Raw genomic sequence first — 21,139 nt, forward strand, 5'->3', positions numbered from 1 at the left:
TTCAATTATAAGGGGGTGGAGGAGGCAAGGTATATTTAAAAATCAAGGCTGTTTGATATTGCCAGAATGCTGTGTGCTTTAAAAATATAAATAAATAAATGGGGTTTGTTTTTTTCCTTACTTCAGATGTAGTCTGAGTCTGATACCGGTTCTTAACCCCCATGCCCCCCGCCCCATTTTTTATTTAATAGACAATACTGCATGCAGTTCTTGCTCCTTTGGCAAAGGCAGAGAAGCACGAAGAGTGAAACCAACTGGCAGCCGCTTCTTAAACGCTGTTCCTGCGGGGTCCAGTTTCCTTGCAATGGGGTGGGGGGCTTGACTTCTTGGGCGATAACTCTGCCTTAGCAACAACGGACATTTCATTTTCAGAGCAGTTTACTTACTCAGACTGAGTCAGCACACGAGCTAACCCCCAGCTCTCTCTCCAACATCCACATGGTCACTGGTTGTGCCGTGACTGGCTGCATACTAAGGAGGGTGGAGCACGAGGCAGAGCTCAGGAGAACCAGCAGCTGCTTGGAGTGGGCGGGGCTGCCAACAGGGAGGGAGGAAAGCTCCGTAGTTTTAACCCTTCCACCGCTGCAATGGACTCTGCTTCCGCTCTCCAGGAGCCCCGCCCGGACAGATCTCGCAACTGGCAAGTCACGCGGCACGTCGGAGGGGGAGGGGAGGGGTTTTTCCCCCCCCCAAAAAATTTTTTTTTAATTTTTTTCGGGAAAGGGCCAAGGCAGGGGATAGGCGGGGCACTTTGTGGTGCCCCCCACCAAGTGGCACCTGGGGCACGTGCCCCCCCTGCCCCCCGTATCGTTACGCCCCTGCTGGAGAGAAGCATGTACTAGCCCTCTCACAACCCTAGACAACTCTGCTGGACGTGAGCTTGCAGAAGCAATGCGAGTAGAAAAGAACTGCTTCTTTACTGCATGCAATATTTCAGGGAGGCTGCAGTTGAGCACTGAATATATGCACAAAATATGCATTGAAAATAGGCACTGCAGTTGAGCAATGAAAATAGTAAGTAAAACTTTATTTCGGTCGTAGACCAGCAATACAACAATATTAAAATAACAATGATAATACTAATAATAATAAGATGATAATATAAAATCAGATTACATTTATACACATTTGGCATACAATGAAAATATAAAATGCTGCATCTGAATTTGTCACCTCTGCACATGTATCCTCTTTACCAGTTTGAGAGAGAAGTCTCTAGTGGATTTGAAGAGATGTAGAGATGCAAGAACCAAATTAAAAGAATGTCCGCCCCCCCCCCCATCCACAAAAGCAAACAATATTAAAAGCTAATTCACATACACATATTCATCACTTGATGCAGCTGTGACGTGGCTTTTTCCTTGAATTTGAGCGTCGAGAGAGGCCTCATCAGGGTACATCTGAAAGAGAGGGGAAGATTTCTGTCTTATTTATTTATTTGAAACATTTGATATACTGCCCACTCCAAAGACTCCAGGTGGTACACAAAAACATGCAAGCAAGACAACATTAAAAATTACATTCTGAATTAAAAACTAAAGTAACTAACCAAAAGCAAATAGGTCAACTACAGGGTAAAAGCCTGGCGAAAAAGAAAAGACTTCAATAGAGATTTGAAGATCAGTAAGGAAGGGGCTAAAGGAATCTGGAGGGGAAGAGATTCCCTTTAAAAAGCTGCTTTTTACTACCTCTCTGTGATAGATTTTGATTTTTGAAACTCTCTGGAAGGGTTGTAAAAGTTGTAAAAACCACATTTCCAAGATACAGTCAACTGGAGAACACATCTTGGACAATTCCCTGCACCAACCTTGGTTTAATTGTTGTGCTATGGACACAAGTTCTTTTTCTTATGCTTTTTCTTATGAAAAGCATATCTCTCACCCTACAAAACAAAACAGAAAACAAAACATTAAGTCTCTGGCTTATATCAAATGGCTATTCAATCATTCCCACTCTCTCCTTTCTGATTCTCATACATTTACCAAACTCCTCCTCCTCATCGAACTCTTCCAACACAAGGTCATCAGAAGAGAAGAGAAGAGAAGAGAAGAGAAGAGAAGAGAAGAGAAGAGAAGAGGACTTGATTTTCTTATTTGAACTGACTTTGATAAGAGGTAAGGAGGGACTTGTGTATATTGAATAAATGAAGGAGGGTCAACAGGGATATAGTTCCGCCCTCCCCGCTTCCCTGGAAATAGCCCAAATTACCTTGGATGCTGCTCTTTATTTTTTATTTTTTGGCAAAGGATACTTCAGTGTTGTCAGCTGTAGAAATAGAGATGCATTTTATTTATTAAACAAGTGAATTTTGGCCCGTTGAATAACGGGCGCTAGTAATGGCGCTCCTGGCCCCCCGCCGCCATTCCCCCTCCCTCCGCCATACGCCCCCCCCCACCTTTAAGGGCCAAATCGGCCCAGGCACTTGCCCCCGCCAGGCCGGGGAGACGGAGGCCGGGACCGGGGGCGGAGCGGAGGCCATGTAACTTAAAAAAAAAAATTGCTCCCGCGGCCGACGCCGCCGACCACCCACCCTCCCTCCCAGCTGCCGAGTCCCCCTTACCCTGGCCGACTGCTGTCGGCTGAAGACTGCCCTCAATTTAAGAGGCAGAGAGGAGCTCGCAAGCAGAGCTCCTCTCTATGCAAAGCCTCTTGCCGAACTGCCGCTTTGGGCGCAAGGGACGCAAGCGCCCAAAGCGGCAGTTCGGCAAGAGGCTTTGCATAGAGAGGAGCTCTGCTTGCGAGCTCCTCTCTGCCTCTTAAATTGAGGGCAGTCTTCAGCCGACAGCAGTCGGCCAGGGTAAGGTGGACTCAGCAGCTGGGAGGGAGGGTGGGCGGTCGGCGGCGGCGGCCGCGGGAGCAATTTTTTTTTTAAGGTTACATGGCCTCCGCTCCGCCCCCGTGCCGGCGAGCGTGTCTCCCTTGCCCTGTTCTGGGCCTGCGCTTTGCGCAGGCGCAGAACAGGGCAGGGAGGCACGGACACACGCTTGGTGTCCGTCCACGGACGGACACCAAGCGTTTTATTAGAGAGGATATCTGGACTTCTTTTTCCATGTCTATGAGTATCAAAAGGTAGCCCCAGGGTGACCAGAGACCAATAGGAGGTCTTCTTCTGAACCTGGAACCTGACAGGGGTCCCAGAGGATTTTGAAGAAGAGCCATGCCATGTTCACAGAGGGGTACTTACATGAAAACCTGGCAGGCTGGCAGCATGTTCCAGAAGACAGCTGCAGGCTTCCTGGGCCAGAGCCTGCAGTTGGGGCTCCTTAGCACTGCTGTACCTGTGGAGCTCCTGTGGGTTGAAAGAGCAGCTCAGTCATTGCACTGGCCTAAATCATCCCTGGCCATGCTACTGAGAGCTAAGCCTGGAAGGAATTTGCCCCATTACAGGATACCCATTGACTGACTGCCCAAACAAGTTTCAGAGGAATCTATTCCTGTACAAACATCCCCCCAAATTAAGTTAAGTAAAGGATGAAGACAGAAGCCCCATTCACACCTGATCTTCAACATTTGGACGACGAGTGGACAGTGCACAGGTGCAGAAGTGTACACAGGGACAGCTACGTATACATACAGGCTGTGGAAGACAGGCACTGCTAGACACTTTCCATTTGTAGCATGCCTTGGAGGAGCCTCTACCCCGGTTCACTTTTTAAAGGAATGCAACTACAGTCATGCAGACAAAATCACGTCCAAGTGTTCAGACACCTATACACACATACTGCCTAATGTCTGAATAGGGCATATTACTCATTAAATTGCACATTACACATTAAATTGCACTTACCTTCAAGATGCTGGCCAAGTTGTGAGCCAAGGGGGCCTCCTCCAGCAACCCCCTAAGCATGCTTTGGAGACATTGAAAGGTCTCATTCTAGGGGGAAGAGAGAAGATCAGTCATGAGTAGGAGAGACAACCTGTCTTGAGAACACAATACTGAAAAAGCACTCATGCTTACGGCAGTATCGTGTTTGATTCCAGTTGGGCCGAGAAAAAACCAGGATATTTGGAAGTAGGAAAGGCCACGCACAATTATCCCGGAAGAAGAGTTTACACATTAAATATCAGAAATGTACGAAAGAACCTCTGCAGGCAGTCAAACCATTTCAAGGACCCCAGGAGTAGAAGCAGCAGGAGTCTGTGCCGCAGGAGGAAAAAGCTCAATGAGAACTTACCTGGGTCCCTGGCTCCAGGTAGTTGGCCCCGGACACCGCCACGTGCAGCACTGCCAACCAGAGCTCTTGGGGCAACGCTGGCTTCATTTTGCTGGAGGGGGGTGGAATATAAGAGTTCATAGTGTGAGCAGGGCTAGTGATTCAGCCAAGGGAAGCTCATGTAGAGAATAGGAACAGGGCAAGAAAGCAAGTGTAAAAATGGTTGGTCTGTGATGGTTTCTCCTCTTTTTTCGAAAATGAAAAATCCATGCCTGGGGAGGCCCTGATGCAGATAAGGCTACCTCTAGCCTTATCTACCTCTAGCCTTATAACTTAACAAGATTTTACAAACCCCCTTAGAATTCATTGTCATCTTTTTAAAAAGGGCAGATCCAGTTACAGATCTTGTCTAGTTTGCCACTGCCCTCTCCTGACACAAACCCCTCCTATTTAATCCCTGATGACTATGAGTCTACCTCAGCTCCGTGATGGTGTCCATGGCTTTTCTGAAGAAGGAGCCAGGGTCCGGATGCACTGTAACATCCTCCATTATCTCCTGGGAGAAGGTAAAGAGCAGAGGAGAGTTGATCAGTACCCATGGACTTCACTGGGATAGCTCCAACAACAACATTTTCACACTGTTTTTCAGCAGAGGTTTCCAAAGTTGTTTACATAGAGAAATAATAAATAGAACAACAAAGAAACAAACAAGATGATGCCCCAAACACACAGTCTTGGAAGTCAGGTTGAGACTGAGCCTGCGCTTGGCCATTCTCTTCCATTCTCTGCTGCATCTCACTCACCAAAACGGCTTTCACAACCTTCACCTTGCTGAATTCCACTGTATCCTGGCACCTGGACTCAGCCTCTTGCACGCTCTCCACAATGGAATCCAGCAAGGTTGTCCACCAGAGGATGACCTGAAAATTAGAAGCATTGAGCTGTCAGTGATGGAAGGACTTCTCTGTGACTTCCTGGAAATGGACCAGACACCCTTACTTTGTGGGTTGCTTCAAGTCCTTTCTTGAGAACCCACCCCCTCCATGGATTATTCTGCTGCTTCTCAGGGAGACTGCAGAACTGGGAAAGGGATCAGAGCAGAGGGTGGGTGCTCCCAGATCCCCTATGGGGCAAATGCCTCTCACAGAAATGACCTGGGCTCTGTGGAGGACTGCCCTTTACTCAATGATACCCTACCTTATCTCTTTCTCTTATCTTCTCTGCAGGGCTCAAGTCTGGAAGGGAAGAAGAAATTCAGGCCCATCAATTTTAAATGAAGGTCCACAAATCTGCCAGTTTGCTAAGCAATAGCTATCCCACCCTCCTCAAACAGTCACCCCCAGACCCAACCATTCCCCAGGAGCCTGGGGCACCTCCTCACCGATTGTGACTCCTGAAGATGCCTGGGAGTCCCCTTGTGGAATTGGAGAAGATGGAGTTGGAGGAGAAGCTGTAGTTGGAGGAGGAGCCGGAGGGGGTCCAATCCGGTTCCTCCTCTTCCAGAACCTCCGTCTGGGGGTCTTGCCCATGATGGAGTCACATGAGGGGGAGGCTTGAAACAGCTCCTTGCAGCAGCTGCAGACCCTTCGCAACCTAGAAGAGAGCAGAGACAAGGTGAGAAAGAGACCTTTAACCAGACATTTGGAGGAGAGGGGGGCCAATGGGACAGGGAAAGATTGCAGAACAACCGGGGCAGCAAGACAAGTAGCCTAATATGTTTCTAGCTATTGTATTGTCTTCTTTCCGGCTGAGGAATTAAGTAGAGACAGCTGCCAAAACGCTTTGGTGCAGAGACATTGTGTGCAATTCTGCTCAACCCAACTTACCAAGCTTATGTTAGAGCTTGGAAAGGTATAGAAAAGGACCATGAAAGAGCTCTCAGGTGTGCAGCTCCTTCCCGGAAGGGAAAAGGTGGAGGCAACTGGGACCTTTTCATTTAGAAAGAAGAAAGGAATGGGGGGCATGACAGAGGTGCACTATCGTGCATCATGTTTGGGATGAGTTTTGGGAGTATGCTGCCACAAGATGAAGTGAAGGCCAGTGCCTTAGACAGGAGTCACTTTTCACTTGCAACTAACACTGGTGTGCTGGCTGCATTGGCGCTGCTAGGGACACCATGCTGCTGGACTAGGAAGTGGAAATGACACTGCTGCTGGGTGTGGACTGCATACTAGAAGTAGGCACTCCATTGTCAAATCGATTCTGTTTTACCACAGAGAGCTGGTCTACCCATTAAACCCAATTGATAGAGCAGGTCTTCCCAGAAAAACAGTGCTATGTCAAGGACCATTTTTCTGGGGAGAGCTGGTCTACCAATTGGGTTAATGGTTAGACTAGTCCTCCCAGAAAACCAACTGGTAGACCAGCTCTCCCCACGTTGAATTTTATCTGGGTCAGTATGGCAATGGCCTGAAATGACCCTGACAAAATTAAAAAAAACACCATTAAGAATTACTTGAGTGCCTGATTGCTCTGTGGGTTGAATGGTGGGTAGCAACCACCCAACTCACTGTGGTGCCCCTAGAAGCCACCCATGGGGGACAATGGGATGTTTTGAGTACCCATTGTTCCCTATGGGAGAAACACAGTACAGAACACTCACAAGCTGTCCCTCCCAACACACATGAGAACAAACATTTCAAAGACAGTCCAAAGATGGCACAAAGGAAAAAAGGGGGGGGGAATCACACTGGCCCAGAATCCACTGCCAGTCACAGTGCCAGTGCTGCAGTGACATCATAGGCACAAGTTGCTCTCACACAGAATTATGAATCCGTCCTCACTTGCAACAGCTGCCACAGCACAGCAGCACTCTTAGCAGCCAGAAACCATAGTCATCAGCTCAAATACAGCAATATCTTCAGCCACATTTTGACTGAATGAGTGCACCTTGCAAAGCAGGATGCAGATTGCCAAGTGGACCAGAGCAGAGAGAAGCACAGTTTCTAAAGGCCAGATATGGAGCTCAGCACAGCAACCACCAAGAAATATTATGCACAGACACATAGAGCTGAGCGGCCACTGTCCATTTCTCGCTACAACACCAACTCACAAACAGACCACCAAATCACAACTCTAGGAAGGCAGGAAGGCAGGCACCCAAGTACTGCTTTTGTCCAACTGATATCCAGAAAAACCAGACACTTATAGCTGGCATTAGACTCAGTGCAGAAAAAAGAAAACCACCAAATCAAACTTCCTTGCCTCTCCAGAGGCAAAGCAAGGAAAAGAAAACCAAAGTAACAAATTTCCTGGAAAAGAACTCCAGCCACACCTATCCATGTGTGTGGATAAAAGTGTGCCATGGCCACAGACTGCCACCTACCATCCATATGTGCCACCTACCATCCAAATTTCAAGGCAGTGGGACACTTGGTTGATTTTTAATGAATTTCTTTCGTTTTTACTGATTTTGAATATTTCCGCCATAGGAAACAATGGGGATTCGAAGTTGCCATATCCTAACCCTAACACAGATTCTCAGATTTCTTTTTTTTTTTTTTAAGCTAACCTCTAGCCCTTAAAGAAGTGGAGTTATGGAGCAAAATGTGCAATCATTATTTTTCGTTTGGATTCTTTGTTATATAATAACTTTTCCTCATAATGAATCCCTATGAGGATTCATTGCACACCTTCATTTCTTCTGTTCATTTTAACTGTCACTGGATAGTGCCAGCTGTCAACTGTCCTATGCCAACTAGACCCTACCACCACCACCACCTGCAAGTCAGTGGGATACTCATTTTAATTTTTAGGAATATTGAAATGTTTAGATTCTTTGGTGTCTAATAACTTTTCCTCATAATGAATCCCTATGAGGATTTATTATACACCTTCATTTCTTCTGTTCATTTTGACTATCATTGGACAGTGCCAACTGTCAACTGACATGTGTCAACTACACACACTCTCCCGCCGACACACACACTGGGGTACTCAGTTTATATTTTTTAGGTATATTTGAAGTGTTTAGATTCTTTGATGTCTTCACTACAGACCTTCATTTCTTCTGTTCATTTTGACCCCATTGCTTTGCAGGTGGGGGTGGAGAATTAGTGACATCCCATGTTCCAATTACACCACAAGCCACAAGCCACTGGGTACTCACTTTATATTTTAGGAATTTTTGAGGTGTTTAGACTCTTTGGTGTGTAATGAATCCTCATAGGGATTCATTATGAGGAAAGGTTATTAGACACCAAAGAGCCTAAAGACTTGAAAAAAAATCCTGGAACATAACCTGAGTAGTACTCTACTGCCTTGTGGGTGGGAGTGGGGTGTAGTTGGCACATGTCAGTTGACAGTTGGCACTATCAAAAAACAGTCAAAATGAATAGAAGAAATGAAGATGTGCAATCAATCCTCATAGAGATTCAGTGAAGGAAAGTTATTATACACCAAAGAATCCAAACACTTGAAAAATAGTGACCACACATTTTGCTCCATAACTCCACTTGTACAAGGGCTAGAGCTTAGCTTTAAAAAAATCAAATCAAATCTGGGAATCTGGGGGAATTAATAGGAGGGATCCAAATCTTGAATCGTTTTGAATCAAATCAAGCACAATTCGATTTGTACCCGAATCTAGCCAATGGGCCACAGGGGTGATTTGTTTTGTCTCCAAATCACCTGAATTAGCTAGATTCAGGTACGAATCTATTTGTACCCCAATCAGTTTGCACATCCTTACTCACTGCACGGCCGGTACTAGAAGGGCACCACACGCCTGCTGAAGGTGGTGTGTGAGGGAAGCTAGTAGTAGGGGTAAGCAGGTGGAACAGCCAGTTGAAACTGGCATTCTCCACCATCTGGGATGGCTGATCATCCAAATATCGTCCTATAGCTGGGATTATGAGATGTGTTTTGGGGTGATCAGACCACTTGCCCAATGACTGCACCCATCATGCAGACAACGTCTCCTGCTTGGGAGTAGGAACATCTGCCTTGCTGCCGCTAGTCAATGGCACTCTAGGCCTATTGCTGCCAGCAGGAGCAAGGATCCCGGGGTGACACTGTTGCAGGTGCAACCACATCACCGTTGTCGCAAGACCCTTGGGGTCCTTTCTCCTGCTGACCCATCATGGCCTGTAGTGGGAGCAGACAGCACGTGTAGGGTCACTAAGGCAGAGCTCGAAGTGATCCCACCCCATGTTAACCCCCACCCCCACTGTGACCAGCAGCACCCCTCCTTCTCCCTGCTAACTTAGCAAAGAGGCACCTTTTAATGTGGTGATTCTCTTTATTGAGCTAGGGGAGAGTAACTGGCCCTATCCAGCTCCAGCACAGGACCTCCAGTGACTGTTGCTGGTGTCTATCTTGTGTTTCTTTTTGGATTGTGAGCCCTTTGGGGAAAGGCTTCCATCTTATTTGTCTGTTTTTTCTCTGTGCAAACCGCCCAGAGCCATTTTTGGAAGGGCAGTATGGAAATCAAATCATAAAATAAAATAATGTTGCCACCATGCTCACTGGCCCATGGCCGCTTCAATGATGGTGGGGCTTCTGGTTCCTTCAGGGACACTGCCACCGCTGCCCTTTGTCCACGGACTAGAAGGTCCAGGAAGGGGCAGCATGGTGATTTCCTCCTCCTCACCCTCTGACTGGGGGCTTGCACTGCTAAGGGGGATTGGGGAGGATTGTGAGACCCATCTGGCTGGGCTAGCAGCCAAAGCAGTCTGCACCTCCTCCACAGCTGCCACAGGAAGAGCATCTTCCCTGACAGGTCAGAACCTTCTGTGTTGCTGATTTGTCCAAGTCGGTGAGCCTGGGAAAAAGCTGGAAAAAGCAAGAGTAGGCAGGGGCGTAAACTTCATGAGAGAAAGCTGGGCTGCCAGGTGGGGGCAGCAGGACTCAAGCTCTCCTCCGGATTGCATCAACAAGTTCTTGTGCTCAAGTTCATCGTCAGCCCTTTCACTCTATGATCCTCTGATTAGAAGTCCTATCACAAGGACGAAAGCTAGTAACGATCTACACATGCAGGTGCCCTGCCCAGAATGACCCCATCCCCTAAAGGGAATATCTTACACTGATCGCATGTAGTCTCCCATTCAAATGCAAACCAGGGAGGACCGTGCTTGGCAAAGGAGAGAATTCATGCTTGCTACCACAAGACCTCTCCTCCCATGTGCCCCATGTGCCCTCCTGAGTAATTGAGGTCTATGCCCCTGAGAGTAGGCACCTGTCATCCCCACCCCCACTGTGACCAGCATCACTCCTCCTCCCTGGCAATTTGCTCCTAGATCTTCCTCACACCCTCCCCAACATCTTTGGGATGTTAATTGAAGCCCTAACTCTAAAGGGGATGGGGGGAAGGTGGGCATCTAAGCAAGGTGTGTGGGGTCAGGGTGGTGATGGTCTATGTGTATATGCTGTGTGCACCACCATGCACACAGTGTTATAGTCCTGTATAGCACACACACAGGCATTAAAAAAATCAAATCCCCCAAAATAAAGAGCAGGCTTTATTGGTGTGGGGGAGAGCAAGAGGCAAGAGCAAGCAACAACAATGGGCTGAATCTAAGGGGAAGGTGGAAGGGATTAGCCTGTGGCTTCTCTGAGATACTCTCCCAACCATTGCTGCACCTAGATAATTTTGGAGCCTGGACTTAAAGCAGCCCGCCCACCCCACCCCGACCCGACCCCGGAAGTTAAGCATCATCCCCCTATACACACACACACACAACACACACACAGTGACACACGCAGTATTTTTAACACATGGGGTCTTGAGGGCACAAATAGCAACTGAACTCACAAAAATGTAATAATATAAAACAAAGTATATTTATGCAAATATACATTAGCAGAGACATTTCAACACACAACGGAACATAGTCCCATCTCACATATTTCTTTATGCACTCCGCCCTGCCCCTCCCCCCGTCTCTAAAGAATCCGATATTTAAGCAACTGCATTTGCAAGAATGTAAAGATGTCAAAAACAAGGCTGTGTTTTTGTGTGTTTTTTGGAGGGGGGATGAGGGAGACCGTGGGATTTTTTATTGCGTTTTCATGCAGCGTAGGGGGCTGGGTGGGAAAGCAGACCCACCACTCAGAAAAGCAGGCAAGATGTTCGAGATGCTTCACTCTTCTCTTGCAGTGTTGCAATAAATGTGACTGAACAAAAGGGGTCTTTCTAAAGAAAAAAATTATGAAGACGATACTTCCCACTGACCTGTACATACCATATTTTGCATTGAGAGTCCTGGCACTTAAATTAGCTGAATGCAATCGTTTTTACATCCTCCACCCCCTAAATAATTCCCTCTTTTGAAAAGGAGAAGATGAACACACACAGCAGAAACAGTGGTTGAAAACAAGAGCAGAGGAGCAAAGGGAGATCTGAGTCAACATAGAGAGAAGCATCTATTCTTCCTGCTTGTTTGGCATTTTCCTCCCCACTCCCTGCACTTTCCTCTAAACAAACTGATCAGAATTTTTACACCGTGAGTGAGTGGCGTCTCTTGCTGTTTCCTTGGGCTGGAAGCCCACCCCCAGATTCACACCACCAGAAAGAAGAAGAGGGAAACACAGGCTCTGTTATCTTAGAACTTCAGCACATGATTGTATTGTAAATCCATCAGCTCAGGAACAAACCTTACACATATGCAAAGCTGGAGAGGAGCTGAAGCTGTGAGGAGAGAGAAGACCCTAACTGTAAAGACATGCAAAAAGCAAAACTGACACCCCCTCCCCCAGAAGAGAGTTAAACAGCAGCTTCCAAACAGAGCAGCGACAAGAAGAACAAGTTAAAATGCAGTCAGTGATATGTGCGAGGGAAGAGCACCCCTGCTCCCAACTCTCCTGACAGTCCTAGTACCTACCTAATATTCCCTCCCACCAGCCAATGGGGGCACAGTTGCCCATGCCAACAATGGATTGGAATCATAACTAGTCAACCAAGAAGCAAGGAGATCAATAGTCAATCGGAAATCACTGCCAGAAAACCAATCAGATTTTGTGATGACAGGCAAACAAAATGGCAACACAAATCAACAAATCGATTGGATTCAAATCAGGGTCAATTCGATTGGAACTCAAAAAGCACCATTGAGGCCAATGATGATTTGCTTCACAGCAAGAAGCTGCATGTGGCAGGCAGCAAAAATCAGGAAAGGACCTGTTCTCTCTCTTTTTTTAAAGGTCCAACTCACCACTTCCCTCCCTGAAGCACCAAACTGATTTGGACCTCGTCTGAACTGTTTCAGTGACGAACCAGTACATGAAATACAGTGATGATTCGTGCACATCCCTACAGGACTGGACAAACCAAAGGAAGAGCTCATTGTGAGTTTAGTGCCAGTGAAGGGTTTCGAACAAGGAGACACTGAAACTCAACAGGAAATGAGGCACTTAATGAGACCAAGCAAAGGGATTTAATTGAATAGACTCATATATTGCTAAAAAGGAAAGTCAGAAGAATCTTGCATGTTTGATGACATTGATGAAATACCAGCAAGTGAAGGTCACAATTGGAGAGAAGCTGCAAAAGAAGGAATTGATTATTTACACAAAAATAATACATGGACACTCACAGAGCCGCCTCCAGGAAGAAAGACGGTAGGAAGTCCAAGAGAAAGGGTTTGTGGAGCTAAAAGATTGTCCAGCAGAAAAGGTGGTGGCAGATGGACTAACCAAGCCACTGCCAAGAGACCATCTTCACACTTGATGAGAGATGATGGGACCCATAGATTGATGGGACCCATGTTGGAAATGTGACTCCATAATCATCGATTCTCAGCACTCATAGATTAGGAACAGAGGCAGAGAGTGTAAGACTGTCCCCTTGTTCTCTCGCTCTGAGTTTCATCTGATGGGCTGACACTCCTGGTACACTCCCTTCTTCCTTGTTCTCTCTGTTCCTTCCCTCCCTCCCTCCCCATGAGCTAGTTAGTACAGGGTGCAGGCTTTCTATCTGAGTTTGTAACTTCTTTTAAACAAACTGTTGCTGTTTTAGACTTTAAAAAACACTCCTCTCCAGACCTCCTCTCTGAGCTCTGTTCTCATCCAACTGCTAAATGAGGGGTGGATTCAAATTCTCCCCTATAACTGGGACATCTGTGGAGCACATCCAGGCGTAACTAGGGAAAATAGCACCTAGGGCAAGCACTGAAATTGCGCCCCTGTCCAAACAGGAATGATGGGACTTGTAGTCAACAATATCTGGAAATCCTTGTTAAAAGGAACACTGTACCATCTAGACATGATTGTTGATCAAAACCTGAAAACATGAGCCATCTCTGTAAAAGACTTAGAACAACAGTCAGGAGTTATGCGAGGATTCCAAGTGTCATTTTCTCTGTCTCATCTCATTCTTTTTAAAAAACATGACTTTGTCCTAGAGGATCACCTGCCCAAATAGCCACTAGCAAAATAGGGGAAGAAGAAGAAGGTGGGGGTGTGTGTCTATAAACCAGTGAATGATTCCTGCCAGCCTTTGTCTTATGATGACTGTTGGCTCATGATGGGGTATATGTGTATTCACCACACCAGTGCTAACTTTGACATCAAGAGGGAGGAGGATACATTAGTTTGCCACACAAGACAGAGGCATTTGCAACAGGAGCAGACAGCCAAGTTCTGCCAGGGCCAAAACCAGCCCCTGCCAGACTAAGAAATCATTGTAATTTGCCCCCTTCCTGTCACAAGCAGCGTGCTGTTCTTTTATTATTGACTCTAACTCTCAAATATCCCAGTCATGGATGGAAAATTCAGGGTCAATTTACAAGAGACACATTTTCTACATGGAAGTTTCTTCTGTGCAGGTGTTGTGCAGAAACCCATGTGTAGTGACCGCCAGGGGCATAGCAAGGTTGGAATGGACCAAGATGAGATTTTAAAATGGGCCCCCAGCCTCTCAAAGACCAGGGCCTCCACACATCCCAGGCCCCCGAGGATTTAAGTCTGATATTTCAAAATAAGTATGCTGCCTGGAAATACATTTCACTGAATACACACATGCACACTTCACAGTATATAGTGATATACATTAAGTACTATATATTTGTGCTACTTTTATTGTCTAGAACACACTAGCAGTGCTAATTATTAAAATGGCCCCCTCGCTGAGATTAGCAAAGGAGACTTTCAACCATGCAGGGTGAGCCTATGTTTGTTTTCTCAGAATACTGAACAAATTCAGTCAAGTTTGATTCCAGGAGGTATTTCACACGAGGCTTTTAAAGCCCTTTAACACACATCTCCTCTGGAATGGAGGTGCTGCATTCACATGTTGGCCAGATTTACCCTGAAGTCCCTGCAAGTTATTGGAGAGCAGTTCACACACAAGAAAAATAAAATAAAATAAAAGCACCACACATGCTCCACAGTTTTCAGACGTTCTGGGTTGCAAAAGAACTTGAACATAACTGCATTTATAAATGAATGAATGAAAGAATGAATAAATAAATATTTGTTCCAGAAGTGTTTGTAATTTTCTGACATGAAACACGCCACTTATAGGCCTTAGATAGTTTTTGTTTTTAAAGCCAGCACATTTTCCAGTCTGTTTTAAATTAAATATTCAGAGACTTCTCAGTCTCACCCCACCCCCCATATCAAAGCCCTATCTATGGCAAGCAGATCCCTATATATGGGGGTAACCACAAAAAGGAATTCACAGCCTACCTTGCAAAAGCTGCGCTGGATGGTCTGGTCTGCTGCAGGGAGCTCTGCCAGCCTCCTTCCTGGCTTGCTGGGGCCTGCCGAGTTCAGGCTTCAGGGAGGCCTACTCGGAGGCCTCTCTGGAAGCCCCGCCCAGCTGCTCCCATCCTAGGCCTCGTTGCCGATCGTAGGCCGGAGCTGGAGGCAAGTGGCTGAGGGGCCCTGGGGCTGGGCAGGTGGGCAATGGGGTGGGGGTGGCAGGAACTGGCATGGCACCCCCACCTCAGTGGCGCCTAGGGCACGTGCCCTGCCTGCCCCCCCCCCCGTTCTGCCTATGAGCACATCACAATAGGCGTGTTCACAGCTGCTGCCCTTCCTAATTGGGTGGGCAGGGGACTCTAGTCAGACCTGGCCCAGGAACAGAGGGAGACAGGCAAAGCTATGATGAAATCCAACTTACATTGCGAAGAAGTCTTTCCTCATCTTCTCCCCCATTTCCCTCCCTGTCTAACTCTGCCCCCCCCCGACTAACTATCCCTCCTGTTACTAAAAGCTGACTGTCCCTCCCTCCCCCCCAGACCCCTCCGCAAATCACCCCAAACAAACAACAAAATAACAAACACTAACACTAACTGTAACACTGAATAAATAAATAAATGAATGGATGAAAAAATAGATGGATAAATAAATAAATATGATAGAAACAGAAATGGACTTTCTAACACTCTCTTTCCTCTCTGTCTCTCCTGCTCCTCTCCACCTCACCTCCTCCCTCCTCGCCTAACTCTCCCAGAAAGAGCAGCTGAGCCCCGGAGGTGTCATAAAAGAGGAGGTGTCACGAGCCTCAGCAATGGCCATTGGTCCTCTTGCCTCTAGAGGATGTGTCACGAGCCTCAGCAATGGCCATTGGTCCTCTTGCCTCTAGAGGATGTGTCACGAGCCTCAGCAATGGCCATTGGTCCTCTTGCCTCTAGAGGATGTGTCACGAGCCTCAGCAATGGCCATTGGTCCTCTTGCCTCTAGAGGATGTGTCACGAGCCTCAGCAATGGCCATTGGTCCTCTTGCCTCTAGAGGTTGCTTCAAGACTTGGGGGCATCTCCTGCCAACTGGGCAAGAGGACCCCGAGTGGAGGGCAAAGTGGGGATTCTCTTCATTGAGCCGGGGAGGGGAGCACTTGGCTCTTTCCACCCCCTGCACAGTAACCCTCCAGTGATGGTTGCTGGTGTCTATCATATGTTTCTTATTAGATTGTGCGCCCTTTGAGGACAGGGAATCTATCTTTCTTTCTTTATTATTACTCTATGTAAACTGCTTTGGAAACTTGTGTCAAAAAGAGGTGAAGAAGAAGAAGAAGAAGAAATAGTTCTTTCAAACCTCACCCTTCATGTTCTAATGTCTGTTTTTCTGAGAAATCAGAGGGCTCTCTTGACCACCATGTTTAAAGCAACACCATCACAGGCCCCTCAGAGCAGACACTCCCACCTCCATCCACTGCCATTCATCTAAACAGCCACCTTTGTGGCTGGGGTCTGCTCTTGTTTCTGCAAGACACAAGGACTCCTTCCTTCAGTGCCATCTTGACACCAATTCACACCTGTGGGGACACACATCTGTTTGCTTTCTCCCCCCCCATGGGTGGAACTGGGGGGGCAGGCAGGGCACGTGCCCTAGGCGCCACTGAGGTGGGGGCGCCACGCCAGTTCCTGCCACCCCCACCCCATTGCCCACCTGCCCAGCCCCAGGGCCCCTCAGCCACTTGCCTCCAGCTCCGGCCTAGGATCCGCAACGAGGCCTAGGATGGGAGTAGCCGGGCGGGGCTTCCAGAGAGGCCTCCGAGTAGGCCTCCCTGAAGCCTGAACTCAGCAGGCCCAGCAAGCCAGGAAGGAGGCTGGCAGAGCTCCCTTCAGCAGACCAGACCATCCAGCGCAGCTTTTGCAAGGTAGGCTGTGAATTCCTTTTTGTGGTTACCCCCATATATAGGGATCTGCTTGCCATAGATAGGGCTTTGATATGGGGGGTGGGGTGAGACTGAGAAGTCTCTGAATATTTAATTTAAAACAGACTGAAAAATGTGCTGGCTTTAAAAACAAAAACTATCTAAGGCCTATAAGTGGCTTGTTTCATGTCAGAAAATTATAAACACTTCTGGAACAAATATTTATTTATTCATTCTTTCTTTCATTCATTTATAAATGCACTTATGTTCAAGTTGTTTTGCAACCCAGAAGGTCTGAGTGAGAACTGTGAAGCATGTGTTGTGCTTTTATTTTATTTTATTTTTCTTGTGTGTGAACTGCTCTCCAATAACTTGCAGGGACTTCAGGGTAAATCTGGCCAACATATGAATGCAGCACCTCCATTCCAGAGGAGATGTGTGACTACAATTTCTGTAGTCACGTCTATAGGTGAGAACGGAACCCCGTGAATAACGAGGGTCACCTCTTAAAAAAACCAACACAGCAGCAAATGGTTCTGCTTAAGCATTAAGAGTTCTAGGCTCTTGAGATGTTTACTTTCCCCATGATTACAGATATGGCTAGCATACCAAGAACCATTGCCACTCATTTAGTGAGAGCAGGTGACTGTTCCTTTTGTTTTCTTTGGGAGAAGTCTACAGGGTTTTAAACATACAGGGGCTCAGTTCTTGCCTATAGATACAAATATGAAAACCACGAATAATGAAACCTTACCCTATGGGAATCTAGGGATTAAGTTCCTAGACACAAAAAAGGCTAAAAATGGAATGAGGGGGCATAACTCAGATAAATTAAGTGCTCTACCTTGCTCTCCAGGTCTCCAGCAATGCCCCCCCCCCACTCCAATTCCTCTAATTTTCACAAAAAATCACAGGAACCTTTTTAAAAGAGTCACAAAATGGCTCTGCACTGTGAAATTCACATCAGAAGTCAAAGTCACATCAGGGTCATTTACGGCCACTCAAAACCACAAATAGGTGGATTTTATCCTATTTATATACTGTGGATAAAGAAACTGGGTCTCTAAGACCTATCTACAGAGACAAGAAACCACTGCAGATAACAAGGGCCACCCATATGATTGTTAACCACTTTGGTGGGGCTCATGCAGCTAGAAGATGGAATAGGAATGATTCAAAGAAATAAAACTGAAATCAAAAGTCTTCAGCATATCTAACTTTGTGTTGAATTGTGGCTTACTTACATTTTCAACTGCAAGAGGGATTTTCAACTATCTCCTCTTCCCTCGGAATCTACCTGTGTTTCCCGAAACTATCTCCCTGAGGGTCCCCCTACTGTCAGGGAATAGTTTTGGAAAAACACAAATAGTTTGGGAAGCATCCACAGAGAGAAGGGAGAATTGGCAGAAATCACCCTTCTCCCCTCAAGCAATGGAAAAACCTGGCACATCAGCGGAAGGTTAGTCTGGATGTCAGCCACTATTCTTTTAATAACTCATTATCACAGACTCCATCTGTCCCTGTTTTCTGCACTCTGCCTCTATTTGTGCCACTTGGGGTTAGTCTTCTTCAATTTTTTTCCACACGTGTGCTCGAGTTGCCCTTCTTTAGGATTCAGCTCCCTCCTCTGAGTCTATAAATTAAATCTCCAAGTGAGGGTAGGGCTGTCATATGGAAAGGAGGACGGGTCTTTTGCAGCGGGGGGGGCGCATTTCAGCAGGTGCAGCTTTTCTTCCCCCTGTATGACAAGCTGTGCCTGCTGACATCCTGAGGCGCCTTAGATTGGCTGCCCACATGGCTGCTGGCTCCATCACAGAGCCAGCAGTAGCTGCAGGGATCAGGGGCCACGTGGCACCCAGAGGTTCCAGGATGCCCCACACCAGTGCGTGGGGCATCCTGGAGAGACCCCTGAGCCCAGGAGGCTGCTTGCAGCCTCCCGGCCAGGGGTCTACTCGTGTGTCGCCATGCGCTGCGGCAACACATGAGCATAAAAACAAGGTTAACGGAGCGATCGCTCTGTTAACCACATTTAAGGGGACGGGGATTTATCGTGGCTAGCTGCAGGGAGCCACATGGCTCCCACTGCAGCGCACCATCACCCCAAAGCAGGCTGGGCTCCCTTAGCCCGCTTTTGGGCAATTGCAGGAATAGCTTCATTCTCTACTATGTGTCTCTTAAAAGGTACAGGAGACCTGTCCTCTTTTCCATATGGCAACTTCAAGTGGGTGGGTGAAGGCATCATGTAGCTAGTGCATCTACACCTAGCTGGGTACACAGTACTAAGGCACTATGCCAAGGGTTCTCAAACCTGGGTCCCCAGACAGGGGCGTAACTACCATTAGGCAAGGGGAGGTGGCTGCCTGGGGCCCCCCCATGCCTCGAGGGGCCCCCCAGAGGCAAGTCACATGACTATATATTGTAAAGTGTGTGTGTGTGTGTGTGTGTGTGTGTGTGTGTGTATCAGTGAGGGGCCCATTTTAAAATTTTGTCTCTGGGCCCACTCCAGCCTTGTTACGCCCCTGTCCCCAGATGTGATTGGGCTTTAACTTTCATAATCCCCAGCCATTGTGGTTGGGGATTATGAGAGTTGAAGTCCAACAACATCTGGGGACCGAAGTTTGAGAACTCCTGCACTGTGCAGTATGTTACGTGAACTTGAAAGCTGCATCCCTGGAACATACCCAGGCCAGGTACTTCTCTTGCCCCACTAGGGGTGTGCATGCACCTGAAATCATGGCTCAGTTCAAATTTGGACTGAATTCAAACTGAACTGGCTGTCGTGAACCAGTACATTTGGACCGACTGACTGATCCGGTCCATGGTGGCGCAGTGGTAAAACTGCTGCCCTGTAACCAGAAGGTTACAAGTTCGATCTTCACCAAGGGGCTCAAGGTTGACTCATCCTTCCATCCTTCCGAGGTCGGTAAAATGAGTACCCAGAAATGTTGGGGGCAATATGCTAAATCATTGTAAACCGCTTAGAGAGCTTCGGCTATAGAGCGGTATATAAAATGTAAGTGCTAAGTACTATTTGACTGAACCGGTTCGGCGATTCAAGGGGCTACACTTGTAAAGGGGAATCCTGTTCAGGCATCCATGGAGGCCGGAACTGCTATTGGGCTGCGCCCAGGTGGGGGGAGTGGTGGCGCCGGCAGCCACACCAGGCAGGTAAGGACTTTAAACTACTTCTCTCCCCACCCCGCTACTGCCTCCCTTTTGATGCTGAGTCAGTCCACCCGAACCGGGCTCAGCTCTGAGTGGGTGAGCTGAGCAACTCCCCAAAGAGGTTTTGTTCCAAACCACCCCAGGCCACAAAACTCTGAGGGGTTGTTCTATGAATCGCCTAATGACCGGAGGATGCCTCTAGTAAGGATGTGCGAGAACAGAGATTCCAGCACAGGTTTGGTGCCGAACCAATTTGGACAAGGTCCAAACTGGTTCAGCGTCGTGGGGAGTGGAGTCGCAAGTGGGAGCTTTAAGAAAGAGGAGAGTAGGTCCTCACCTGCTCTCCACTGACCCATTGCAGCTTCTCACCAGGGCAGCATGTGTCCCAAGTACCCGCACACTGTGCCAGCATGCACATGGAGTCCATGCATGCGCGGGTACCATTTGCATGGTCTGCACAGTATTGTTCACCATGCAAATGGTGTATGTGCATGCGCAGACAGCATGCACATGCTGGCGCCACACACGGTACTTGGGACATGCGTCGCCCCAGCAGGAAGCTGCATAGGTGGCAGAGAGCAAGTAAGGACCTGCTCTCCTGTTTCTTAAAGCTCCCACGCATGGCTACCCTCCCCGTGGTGCCGAACCCCACCTCGGTTGAGGTCTCCTTGAGGTATCCTAATGGTATCCTTAGCCTCTGGCAGGATACCATTAAAGCAAAGTACCTTCCCAAAGCCTGCACTCACCTGCCAGTGTGACCAACTACACTAATTTAAAAGAGTCCACTTCTAACTTACAGGCCCAGAACTGCTTTCAGTGGGGAATAGGCAAAAAGGTTTCTACCACAGGCAAATCAGGCGCAAACAAAAAAATTCCTAGTTGGTTCCACAAAGACAGCCGGCTGTCTGCCCCTGACAATCCAGCAGGTGGGGGGGGGGTGCCAAGCTGAGTGCAGAATGGCAGTGGAGACGCAGGGCCTGCCCATATAAAGTGGCCCCTGCTGCTGCTGCTGCCGCCTACTGAGCATGCAAATCATGTGCTTGCCCCACAGATGATGGCACCATACATCTTGCCTCCCTTTGGGCAGGGCACAATTCCGCACCCACACGTACACTGCAATGAGTTGCGCAGGAGTGGCAATACACACACACACACACACACCCTTTTTTGCAGTCCCAGGCAGGCAACAAAAATAGGTGGCTTATCAAGGAGCCATTTGTCCCTGGGTTCAGCAGTTGTGCACATGTCTCAACTATGGTGCTTGACTCAATTTGCAGAGGGAAG

General features: G+C 47.6%; 1 protein-coding gene and 1 long non-coding RNA gene across 6 annotated transcripts in view; one reads left to right on the forward strand and one right to left on the reverse strand.

Annotated features, from left to right (window-relative positions):
- Positions 1-1,006: 1,006 nt before the first annotated feature.
- On the reverse strand, positions 1,007-15,268 carry LOC128341572 (uncharacterized). 5 transcript variants are annotated; one of them, XM_053287850.1, is made up of 12 exons: positions 15,214-15,237; positions 5,536-5,747; positions 5,352-5,389; positions 4,958-5,074; positions 4,631-4,710; positions 4,176-4,266; positions 3,788-3,874; positions 3,185-3,295; positions 2,209-2,265; positions 1,977-2,006; positions 1,808-1,882; positions 1,007-1,400 (listed from the first exon to the last, which is right to left on the reverse strand). In XM_053287850.1, the coding sequence occupies exons 1-9, from the start codon at positions 15,234-15,236 to the stop codon at positions 2,224-2,226; spliced, it is 801 nt and encodes a 266-aa protein (XP_053143825.1). In that variant the 5' UTR covers position 15,237; the 3' UTR covers positions 1,007-1,400; positions 1,808-1,882; positions 1,977-2,006; positions 2,209-2,223. The 5 variants fall into 5 exon arrangements, with proteins under 5 accessions (XP_053143825.1, XP_053143827.1, XP_053143826.1 ...); XM_053287852.1 differs by lacking the exon at positions 1,977-2,006 and having other exon boundaries at positions 14,778-15,268; XM_053287851.1 differs by lacking the exon at positions 1,977-2,006 and having other exon boundaries at positions 3,185-3,289.
- A 1,326-nt stretch (positions 15,269-16,594) lies between these two features.
- LOC128341573 (uncharacterized) overlaps positions 16,595-21,139 on the forward strand; it is a 31,445-nt gene continuing 26,900 nt past the window's right edge. The window contains exon 1 of the long non-coding RNA XR_008314461.1: positions 16,595-16,693. This is a non-coding gene — a long non-coding RNA (uncharacterized LOC128341573). The remainder of the gene's footprint in view (positions 16,694-21,139) is intronic.

The sequence above is a fragment of the Hemicordylus capensis genome, chromosome 2, assembly GCF_027244095.1.
Source record: "Hemicordylus capensis ecotype Gifberg chromosome 2, rHemCap1.1.pri, whole genome shotgun sequence".
In the NCBI taxonomy this organism is placed as follows: Eukaryota; Metazoa; Chordata; class Lepidosauria; order Squamata; family Cordylidae; genus Hemicordylus; species Hemicordylus capensis.